This window comes from Tyto alba, unplaced genomic scaffold (genome assembly GCF_018691265.1).
Source record: "Tyto alba isolate M040663 unplaced genomic scaffold, T.alba_DEE_v4.0 Super-Scaffold_17, whole genome shotgun sequence".
Classification (NCBI taxonomy): domain Eukaryota; kingdom Metazoa; phylum Chordata; class Aves; order Strigiformes; family Tytonidae; genus Tyto; species Tyto alba.
The window spans coordinates 3,939,734-3,951,825 of NW_024881279.1; the positions used below are offsets into that span (position 1 = coordinate 3,939,734).

Below are 12,092 nucleotides of genomic sequence, written 5' to 3' on the forward strand. Positions count from 1 at the left end.
CCTGCCTGTCGCTTTTCTCTGTTTTCAGGGTCATTTGAAAGAAATCCTCATAGCCTTGCTATTTTATTCTTTATTTTTAGAGATTAGTGTTAAAAAAGAACCAAGGTTCTTGTGGAGGCAGGTTAAAAAGAAAGGTGACATTTCAGGTGTCTTTTTCTTCCTTTAGCTCTCCTCCCAGGCTCACTGTGCTTGGCTGGGAATTTGTCCTGTCTCCAACACCAAATATCGGTCACAGCATCTCTTATGCAAAAGAAACACAGGGGTTTTCCTGGTCTCCAGATGAAGTGATTACCCTCGTGTTTTATTTCAGTCTGCTTCAAAAAATAACAAGGGGGGGAAAAAAAAAAAAAAAAAAAAAAAAAAAAGAGATCTCTTGCTCCAGTGAGGATAGGGTAAAGCAGGCAGCTCTGGGTGGTAGACACCATGGTGTTGCAGTACCAGGGTAGAGGTGCATGAAGTGGGAAGGAGGGGTGAAATTTGGGAAGGAATTCAAAGCCTTTGTGGAACAGCAACTGGTGGTACCTGTCATGAAAGCACACGGCTGGCAGTGGGGGGTTTGTGCGAGGGAGGGCAGAGGGGACGCTTGCGGGGCTGCACGGGGATGAGCTCTTGGGAGCAAGTAGCAGCACTAGAAGAGGTAAATGTAACATTGATCTCTGCTTTGTTTGCCATAACCTAACTATATTGAAGGGGCTTGGGGTTGGTTTGGTTGTTTTTATTTTTTTTGTTGGCCCAAGAGAAAATGTGCAAAGCGGTGAGCCGGGCAATAAATGCAAGTTTTGGATGGGAGGTAGAGTGGGACCTGTTACCCAGTGCGGAAAGCAAGCGCTGGCTGCTCGCCTTTTGGGATGCACCTTGTTAGAACAAGTGGGATATACCCCCAGGTTTCCTAAGGGAGAAATTATCTGAGCAGGAGGTGGAGAGTCATAGGATATGCAGCAGACAGGGAATGAAGACCAACAGTATACGTGTAACCCTAGGGACATTCACTTAAAATAAAGGCCTGAATGGGGAGGGACAAAGGGGGCGTTAGGGAAAAAAAAAACATACAGACATCATGGCGTGCCTGTATCTTTGAGGAATAACCAGGTTATTGCATTCATGTCAACTCTTACGTCTCCCCCTCAGTTCTCACTTTTCTGTTCATTTTGTTGGCCTGCTGCAGGGTCATACGGGGAATTAGCTGTTATCTCCTCACAGAATTGCGATCTTGGCCTTTTTATCTGTACCTAGCACACTATTGGGCACTCCAGTAATTAAGACTTAATCATGGTATAAATCAAGTAAATAAGTACTTGTCGACAGGTCACCAGGACTCGTGTGTCTCTTGTGGCCACAGAGGTTAACACAGCCAAACGGCCCGACTGCTGCAAGGTGGTGCAGGGTGTTCAATGCCCCCCTCGCTGAGCCCCTTTTGCAAGGGTGACCGAGCAGCCCTGGCAGGTTCCCATCTCCCACCCATCCTGCAGGCATGCTCACCTCTGCTTACCAAAATCTTTTGGGACTTTTTTTGATTTTTTTTTGCAGTGGTAAAAAAAAAAGAAAAAAAAATTGGAGCATTAGATGATAAGGATATCTTACTTATTGTCACAGATTCCAAATTAAGGCACTTGTGAGTTTTCTCTCCAATTTAAAAGAACAGTGGATGGTTTCTAAATAGTCACCGAAATGCATAGTTAAAGTTGTTAAGTAAAAACTCTCACTCATTCAGAAATTGAAAATACTGAGGGAAATACTAAGTCAAAACAGTATTTCCATTATACTGCTGTTTAACCCCAGCAATGAACAGAAAATGCATCTGATCTTGGGACTAGAGTCCTACTGACAACCAGGGACTATTTTTTCCATGATTCTAGTGTCAGAATATCCAGAATAACTAAATGGTCATTAACTCAATTTAAATTCATTTCAATTAATCACTGTGATTAATTAATTTATTAGCTATGAATTAATTGTGAATCAGTGGAGAACACGAAGGGAGTGGGAAAGAAACTGCAAACAAGGAAATGTAGTCTCTTTTTGACAGAGTTGAAAGGCAAAAATGAGCTGAAACATTTTTTGAGTATATATAAAAGATCTGTGTCATAAAAAAAGTAAAATCAGAGTAACAAATGTGCAGCACTTTAATGTCAGATTTGACTGTCATTGGAACTGTTCACAAGTAGTGTGGACAATCTAAGTTGTACTTCATTTTCTAAGTATGATATATAACCATTAGGATAATTTAGAAAACACATCACCAGAACTTGGGCTGAAGAGGGAAGAAAGGGAACATCTTTGGAAGGTCCAAGTGGGATTTTTCAAGTGAACGCTATTCCAATATTTTGCGACAAACAGGAAGAAGTGAGGTCTGTTACACATCTTTCACAGCCTATATATAAACCAGCCTCAAGAATATTTACCTGAACAGATATATACAGTTTTTTTTTTTTTAATATTCTTAAAAAAGTAATATTTGCTTGATCTATGACACAATGAACGTCTCTACAGGGAAACTTACCATAGGCATAATAAAATATTCAAGAAGTCATAAAAGATAACACAAGAGCAGTGTCTGGCCTTGGTAAAACACATTTAGGATGATTGCAATGTATGGATACAGCTTTGTTCAAGAAAGGAGTTGTGCATATTTAAAGGTACTTACAAAGCTGGTCTTCTCCTTTCCTTGACATGGGTATGTTTCCTAACCAGATGAGTAGAAAATCATGGACACCATGCATTGCTAAAGGAAGGCTATGCCAATCTGTTTTCTATGTCTGTGTTGCAATGATGGGATAGTCTCTTCTAACCCCTATGGCTCATAAGTGAAAAGAAATGTAGGTTTCAGCCTCTGGGTGTTGAAGGGCAACTTCAAGGACTCCATGTTTAATGAATTCATAGGATTCAGCTCCCCTTCTTCGTCTGTCTGAACAGATTTTTATATATTCTCTATAGAACCGAAATGGTTTAAATTACTTCAGGTCTACAGCCATGCTAAAATGCTACTCTTTTGGTAAAGTTTAACATTTAAAGCAAAAATTACCAGTGTTAGTCTGCATCCTTCTCACCTAAAATCCCTCTGTGTGAATTGTGAAATGGGTGATTTTAAGCATCTGTGTTGGAAAACAATCACTGTGCCAGTACATATCACTGGATGCGCTCAGCAGCTGCTTTCATACAAACTCTGGGCAACGAGGTCATTTGCAGAATTAAGCCAGGTCTTTCGAAAGGCCGATGGGTGGCTCCGATGCAACAGATGTTGACCTTCAGAAAGAGATTTCACCCACCTCAAGACCACAATTTCAAAGCACTGTGTGAGGTACCACTGCTTGGATGAGCCCATTCATGGTGGCAGCGATGCTCACCTGGTTTGCACCGTTTTGAGAGCCACAGCTGCTCTTGCCCTGATTGCTTTGTGGCGATGGATGCAGAAAGTTACAAAAACACAACTAGAAAAGTTTTTATATCTTCCAAATGTGCAAATGGTTCTATATTTTTATGGGAACTCAACTGAAATTTCTCAAGACCAGCTGTTGCATTCCAGGGTAATTCAGCTGGTTTTACATGAATCTCTTCGCCCATAACTAAAAGATAATTGACTATAAACAAGTGTACTATAAATGGGAAGAAAAAAAATCTCAAAGAAAAACTGTTTCCCAGGATGTCTGAAAAGAAATAGGCAAATTAAGGCTATGACTAGAAAATGAGTGAGTTTTCTATTAAAAATACCCTCTGTCATTGTAGCTATTATTTTATGAAGAACTAAGTGACTTCAGCGCTACTAAATATTTAATGAGAGAAACCAACAGTTTCTAGAAGTGTTGCTGCCTCCTATGGGAATAACTGTAACTAATTCTCTGCCCTGGAAGAGCAGATTTTGCATATTGTGTCCAAGCTGACCGCACTCACAAGCTGCTGAAAGCCTAATGCCCCCTTCCCAACAAAATTTTTTACAAACTCTGATCCCGCCCTCAGTGGGGCTTTTACCCACTCTAATGGCCTGGTTATTTCATGCCAAATTTCTCAAATACAATCACACAAATATGCATTAGAAGAGGGGTCAATCACAACATTGCCTTCAGTATTACCAAGAGCAAAATTAAGCGCAGAAGAAAGCGAGCTGACAGTTACTATTTCTGTTATGCCTTCCTTCTGAAATCACATTTGTGAATCCTCTCAAAGTCATCTTGCAGAGAAAACTGATCAGTTTTCATTAAATCGCTCTCCTAGGTTTCTATGGGTTGAAAACTGCTCTCTGATGCTTAGTTTCCCTCATCACCCAAAGGTGAATTTTAACTGCTGTCATTGCTTCTGTAGCCTCTCTGTGTCGGAGTGGGTTAGTCAGCACAGCTAACAGGCAAGGTATACAGGAAAGAAAACTGATGACTTGAACATAACATAAAATCTCTTCAGTATGGAAACTCAAAATCTGTTTTGTTCTACAGAATCACTAGGTTTCGTGGCTTATACGATATCTCAGTGGAGATATTATTCGCTTCCCAGCATTTTTCTCATAACCACAAATCATACCCCTAAATAAAAAATATCCCTTCAAAACCACTTCCTATTAGCAGAGCATACCTTATATTATAAAACTTGCAAGTAGACCAGTGTTGTACCATGAAGCCTATACAGGGTTTTTTTGTTTTTTCTTTTTTTTTTTTTTTTTCTCCCAGTGTAAAAATATACAATGCTACTGCTCAATTGTTGCAGTGTAAAGGTCCAACTGGCACTTGCCTACTGAAGGCTCTACTGTTCTTGCCCTTTCATACCTCTCCAACCCAGACCACTGTGTTACCCCTCCTTATACCTGAAACCTCACAGCGTAACGTATTTTGCCTCCCATTTATAACAAACAATGAATCTTTAGCTGGTGTAATGAGATACTGTCCAAATAATCCACTGTCTTTCATAATTCTGTTGTAGTTGCTCCAGGGCCAGTCTTTGGATGTGATAGGGTCCTTTAAATTCTTCAGTACATTCATTTTCCCCGTTGACAGCTCTACAAAAAGCACATCTGTTTGCAAATGTGAAGTAGCATATATATAGTACTGATTGCCTTCAGTGAAAGAGGGTTGAAATGTCAGATCAGATACATGTATATCTGTTTGTAAGTCATAAATCAAGTTGATTTCCCCTCGGACAGTTAGAGCCTGGACTTTGATCCTGCCACTGTCTTCATCCGCACTGACCAAATAGCGTCCGTCCGGTGAGATGTAAGGTGTGCCCGACACGTCGCTGTTGGGGCCGATGACAGCATCGGTAACACTGTCAATAACGAGCTGCGGGGACACAGCCACCAACCTATTCCTCCTACACTGGACAAAGAAGTAACCACCCAGGTGGGTATAAGCCATGGTCTGCGGTACGCAGCTATAGTTTTTGAAGCTGATAGTCTTGATGTGGGTCACAGTTTCCAGGTCAATTTTGTGAACTGCGGATTTCGATTTGTTAAAGATGAAGCCAAACCTGAAATAGAAAACATGACACTGAAGTCATCTCTGGAGACATGGTGATATGCTTGAGAAAAGACGAAAAGTCAGCAGAATTGAGAAACTCTATCCTGTTGGTTTCGGAAGCGTGTGCAATAATGCTGTCTCTTTTCTGTAAGAAAACTCTCTTGTTTCAGTGCTTCTAAAATGTGCTAAAAGGAGGGATATATTTCAGTTAAAATTAGCAACCTGAGCCTGGAAGCTTGAATATGTGCCTGGGTATTTGAATGACATCTTCAAGAGCTCAAGCCTTTTATTGGGAAGACCAATTTACAATAGGAACGATATCAAGTATTGAGGCCTGGGTGTTTTGTAGGCTAGTGTTGACCAGTTTTGCATTTAATCTGTTTCAGGTCTAGAGAGATGTAATTCAATATATACTCAACACTTCTTCAATCTCAAAATAGAAAACTGTTCAAAGTAAAGCATATCGTTGCCAGGTTGGGGCCAGAGAGCAACTTCGAGCTGTATGTATAACCACTGAGTGAAGACCATGTCTAACTTCATCTCTTAAATTACAGCACCAGAGGGTAGCTGTGATGTGTGTTTGCTACCCGTGGAGCCTGGGGACCACTGCAGAAGCTGGCAAGGCTGAGGTGTAGAGCAGGCTTTGTTAAGCACCATCCCGCCAGCCCTAGGAAGGTGTAAAACATTTCTCAAGGAACATAACCAGCCAGGGCGCACTGAAGAAAAGGGGTCTTTGTTTTCTGTCTCAAGAGAGGGCAGACAACAGTGAGCAGAGAATAAATGTTCTGTAAAAGATATATGCTGCAGCACATCTGACCTTTGCTGAAGACAAGAAAAGGTCAAGAATAGCCAAGAAAGGTTTCTGCTTAATTTGAGAGGGAGCCCATAGAAACAGCCTGTTTGTGTTCCCCTCGATTCACAGGTCACTGATACTGACTTACAAAAACTAATTTTACATCGAGTATCTTTTCATCCATTCAATGCAGACAGAAGGAAATGAAGTGAGTGCTTAGTTTTGTATCTCTTCCCCGAAAGATGTAAAACTGCTTTGTGAAATGTGGAGGACAATGTGCTTGTGTGTAGATAGTATATATTTTGCTTAAAACACTGGGTCTATTTCCTTATTCTTAATCCATCTTTCAATGAGACATTCGGCAATGATTTCACTTCTAAAGAACCAGCCAATGTAGTGTATGATCCCATGAAAATCACTGGGCTAAGCCTTTCATCTTCCCATTACACTCAAATCCATTAGAGACTTCAGAAAATATCTGCAGTGGAGAATCGGAGTGCACTGTGTGTGGGGAAATTGGATATGACACTTGTATTTCTCCTGGATGAATGCATTTTAAGAACACTTTAAAAAATGCCTTCCCTTACAGCATTTTTTTTCCCAACACTTTCTTAATACTTGGCTAAATGCCTGAAGAAGTTAAAAAATGGCTCTTATCATAAACTTTAATTTAAAAAAGTGGGTCAGAATGTGTTTTATGTGCACACAGCTGCAGAAGAGGCGCAATGCTTGCATGAAATCTGTGATCTGAAATCTCAAAGAAAACCTTGCACTTAGAGAGTTTTAATAGACAACAATCTACCCTGGGAACTAATAAAAATGGATACGTTCCTAGATATCCATCTGAAATAACAGGCTGCTGAAATACATATTCAGGAACATTTGCACACAAATATTTTTTGGCTCGTGGAAGAGATTGCTTAAATATTCACCTTCCTGGGAAATGCTGGTATTGCCATTTATTGTTTCTGAGTGGAAAATTTAGAACATGATCTCAGTAAGTCTCATTAGACTGTGAGCAATTATTTTTCTGTGCTGAGGGTGAGAAAAAATGGACAAAGATCTGGCCCTGAACAAATGAAATAGGAAATTAGGCACAGCATTCTCTGCTTTGCACATGGAAAACTATAGACAATTATCTACATTTAATATTTCTTTTGGAAGATCATCTGTACACAGCCAATTAATCACACTGAAGCAAGAAGACAATAAAACCAGAAAAAGTGTAATTGTTCCACCTTTTCCTCTTTGAACCCAGACCATACCCTCTCATCTCAGGCTTTAACATTCGGCAGAGTCATCTGCCCCCTGGCACTACTATTAGTCATAATGATATTTTGAATGCAAACTGCAAAAATGAGGTAGGGAAAAATTAAGAGTGACAGCCATGAAGTATGTCTCATTATTTCGTGTTTCAGGAAGCAAAGTTATTTATTTTGGATCAGATTCAACACATAATCATTTAAGTGTGACCCCCCCCTGTTCTCAGTGTTCACTGCAGGGAACCTAAGATTAATGTACAGAGTTACATTATGATTTTTTGAGTGCTTAACTTAGTTAAACTATATTGGGGACAGAAGATGGTTAAACAGTTGTTACGTTATAACATGGCAAGAAAAGTATAAATTGCTGTGCAGTTATCATCAATTTTGATAATGTTAATGGGAGGCTTCCTGTGCCTGCTGGGAAGCAGCCAGTATTACTCCAAGTTATTAGTATGTTAGTTATACAATCTCATTAACCACTATATCACATTAACATTCAAAGCTGATGGTTCATAGAGGTGGGTTTTTTTTTAATATGCAGTGCATACCATTTTGCTGCTCAAACCGTAAACCTCACACAGAGATCCAATATTTGAACAAGTTGGAAACACATGGAAGAACCATGCTTTATGCTACAGGCAGAATAAACTTTTACCACTTCAGGCAATAAATCTTTGACACAGGTTTCTGCCCAGATCCATAAAGCTGTTTTTGAGGCAGGAAGGGCAACTTTCTGGTCATCAAATTTCTGGCATAAGCAAGCCAGGGCAGTGTGTCATACTTTGCTGCAAGGAGTCAAGGCTGACCAAGCTGAGGTTTGAACGCCCGTGCATGGTCTAAGTGAAGTCCAGGTTTGCTTCTTGCAGTTTCATTGATTCGTTGAACAGCTATTGGTAATTTGCTCAACCATTTTTCCATTTCACACATGAAAATGGGGATAAGAGTAGTTAGTTTAATCATGAATTCATTCATTCACATTTGTAAAGTTCTGTATTATTAGAAGGATGACAACTAGAGGAGAGCCGCATGGTCAGTGTTGCTATTTGATAGGATCATCTCTTACCTAACGTGATTAATAATAAGATTTGTAGGTGGTATAAAAAAATCATCCACTCCTTCAAACGGTGTGCGGATAACATGCTGATCCCCCCCTGCGCTTGCCTCTGGTATTACCTACAATAAATACACACAAGGTTGAGTACAGGAAAAGCAGCGAGTAAGGCAGAAAAGTAAATACAGATTACAGTCTTACACACGGTACTGAGTGGCTTTTCCTAGGGATGTAATAGACTCAAATTGATTAATGACTTCAAAATATTGTTTGGTGTAGCTGTCTTGAAAAAGGTGTGCTAACAAATAGTATTTGAATCTTGACATTTGTAAGGTAAGTATATAACTTGACTTTCATAAGAAGTTTATATCCCGAGAAAGAGCAGTCATGCAGGAGCTGAAGCAGTATGACAACAGTAAGACCATAATAATTTATTCCTCACTGTCTAAAATAAACATTTATTTCATGGTCATATTTATTAATCTCACTTAAATGCACAGCAATAATTTACCACTTTGAAGGATCAAACACTAACCCACAGCAGTTAATTACCACTCCAAAGGAGAATAACTGTTCAGCCATCTACCGCACTATATAAAATTCAGGGAGGAGCAGAGAAAGGCCCTTTGGCTGTGCCCCCCCGTGCTGTCCTCCAGCACAGCCCACACCCCCATGGCCACGGGAGCTCAGCTCCTCCACCGTTCCGGAAAAGGAGAATTAGAAGCTTTCAATAATTAAGATGTTAAATACTCAAATTGCTTCCTTGGTTCAAGATGACTTTAGTCCATTCATCAGGAACTTCTGCTGCTCTAATGTGCAACAGTACTTGCTTTGAATTTATAGCTACATAATTCATTAAGGAAATGCTAAAACCCTACAAGGTTTAGTTCAGACAGCTGTTCTGGTCGTGCCATTTAGATTTCTTCCAATTAGATTGCTCAAGAAAGATGCCCACTCCTGCACAGTGCTTTCACAAGGCCAGACGTTTGCTCCCCACAAGCCAGTAATGGCTAAACAACAGCATCCCATTAGTTGGCTGCATGGGCTGTTTGATAATCCCCTGACTTCCAAAGAACGAGTGGAAATTTAGATCAACCTCTGCAGTGGCATCTTTGTTAAAAAAGATATTTTATTGCCTGTCTGCAACTAATCACGGCAGGTTTTAAGAACAAACTTTGCCAAATCAGTCACTGCTCACCTTTTGGGAAAGAAGGTTGGAAAAAAGGAAAGATCTGCTGATGCTGATGCTAATCTCATTCTCTACATGTGTAACAGCACTTCATAAAGATAACAAAAAGGACTATCTGAGAGCTGGAGCCTTATAACAAGTTTCCAACTGTGCAGATGGTGTGTTCTTCTTAATAATCACATGCTTGTGCCATCTCTCCTTTAATTACAGAAACCTCTCACAGCTGGATGGAAGAAATTAAATCAGAAAGGGTAAAGAGAGCCCATTTTGTCTCCTTATGCCCTGTACAGGAAATTGCTCATTCCCAGGTGAGACAAGCTGGTGGCATTGCCTCAGCAACCTTCGTTTATTTGCTCCTGTTCTGTTTCTGGTGTCTTTTCCTGAAAATGCCCATGTTGAGTTGCTGGTCCATTCTTTATTGCCAAAAGCATGCAGGCTGCAGCCATTATCTCAGATGGAGCATGTGGCTGGTGGGGATGGCTCGTCCCACCTTCACAGGGCAGCATCTCCATCAAAGCTTTGGACAGCCCCATGACTAATGTAGCCTCCAGATTTGTAGGTTTTTAGGTGAGAAAGCACAGCCATCCTTCTTCTCTGCCTGTTGGGGAATGCTTTAATGTTGACGTAGAAGTAAACATTTCTGGTAGAAGGGAGAATTCACACGACATCCATGTTTCCAGAAAGGTTGGGCAGCAGGAGACAATTACTAGAGAAAGGTATGTCTGGATGGATCAAATCACCCCTGGTGTCAAGTCTGTCATACGACATACAGTAATAGCAAAACACCCAATTAGATGGCTGCACTTAGTGTTTCTGTGCTATCAACAGAAGAGTGAATCCTCCTGGGCAATTCAGAAATGGAAGCCAATTTAGTTGTCCAAACCTATGTGCATTGCTGTGCCTCAGAGAGCTCAGTATCACTGCGGGTCTCATGGTGCTGAGCGCCGAGCAGCCCCAGGGACGTCACTGGCACCCCTCCACTGGAGTCACTGACACCCAATAACTGAATTTGTCCCTGAGCTTTTACTTTTGTCATTTATGCTTTTTTCATACCCTAGAGATGCATTTTACTATGAAATGAACAATTCTACCACATTATGCTCCATCATCATTCAAAAGGAGGCTGAAGGCTTGTGAGAGACAAGTGACGAAAAGAGTTTAAGGAAAACAAGTAGCTATTTAGTCCACTGGCAGAAAACCTGGAGTTCTCTTATGTGGAATATAGGAAGAGATAAATGCCTTTACCAACCTGGAGAACTGGGTGGCTTTGCTCAATGCATAACAAAGGTGCTAGGCTAGTAATCCTGAAAGAGTTAATAATCTTGAGGCACAGTACAATTCATTAACCTTTTAAGGCTTCTTTTATATGCAATGCTGCCAAATTCTTTGCAGACAGAAAAATTCGCAAGTCATTGCAATGTTGTAAGGGATGAGTTGCAGTGCTGCAGTGACCACACACTTAGTCCCTACCTTAGGCTTATCCTTCAATGTGTTGCTCGGCCTGACTTGCACCTCCAATGAAACTCGACCAATAACTTGAAGAGTAACAGATTTCTATGCACAAAGTATGCTCTTCGTGGCTTCCTGGTACCCACTGCTTTTAGACCTCAATCAAGTTAAAAAGAAGTTGCACTCACGCAGGCTGCACAAATGACTTGGAGCATCACAGGCTCGTACTGCTCGCAGTCAGCTGCCAGCCCTTGCTGTTTGACTTTATGGCACTTGGCTCTGTCATCAGCTTTAAAAAAAAACAGACCTTGGCAAGAAAGCAGTCCTGCTGCCAGCCTACGGCACAGTCATTGCTCAAAAACAAATTAAACAGCAGGAGAAAGATGTGAGGATGGTCAGAGGAGGGATGAATAAAACACACTAGATAAGCAAGTGAAAGAGCAGCTTTATAACTAGACCATTAAATGTTGTTAATTACCTGCAGCCAACCAGCCACCAGTTTGCTACCGATGGTGCCAAGGCAAGGAAGGGCAAAGGCTCAGGCACGTAAGGACTCACCTGTAGCGTTGGTGAGGATTTCCTCATGTCACCCCAGCTAAGCACCCAGACTTGGTCGTGGGACTTGTCATAATGTAATTTGGTTGGTAACGGGTCAACATCCAAGGACTTAAAAAAAAAAAAATCAGAGATAAGTATTTATGTAGTGACTCAAATGCACATGACAAATATTGTATTAGTTCCCTGCAGACCTTCCACGTACCCCTGTTACACCCATTTGTGCAGCTTTGCACAATTACCTTCAAATCAACCGGGGATCAGCAGCAGCACCAGCAAGAGAAAGCTCTGGCTGCTTGGTGCCATTTTCCAGCTAGACATCACTCCATCTTATGCTGGTACTTATAGCCAG

At 40.9% G+C, this 12,092-nt stretch overlaps 1 protein-coding gene across 7 annotated transcripts in view; it reads right to left on the minus strand.

Moving 5' to 3' along the window:
* Positions 1 to 2,099: 2,099 nt before the first annotated feature.
* The window catches only part of FSTL4 (follistatin like 4), a 235,153-nt gene continuing 225,160 nt past the window's right edge, over positions 2,100 to 12,092 (minus strand). For all 7 annotated transcript variants that reach the window (XM_042790338.1, XM_042790335.1, XM_042790336.1 and 4 more), the window contains 3 exons: positions 11,744 to 11,851; positions 8,560 to 8,669; positions 2,100 to 5,448 (listed from right to left, as the gene is read on the minus strand). In XM_042790338.1, coding sequence (XP_042646272.1) covers positions 4,746 to 5,448; positions 8,560 to 8,669; positions 11,744 to 11,851 — 921 coding nt within the window. In that variant the 3' untranslated portion in view covers positions 2,100 to 4,745. The remainder of the gene's footprint in view (positions 5,449 to 8,559; positions 8,670 to 11,743; positions 11,852 to 12,092) is intronic.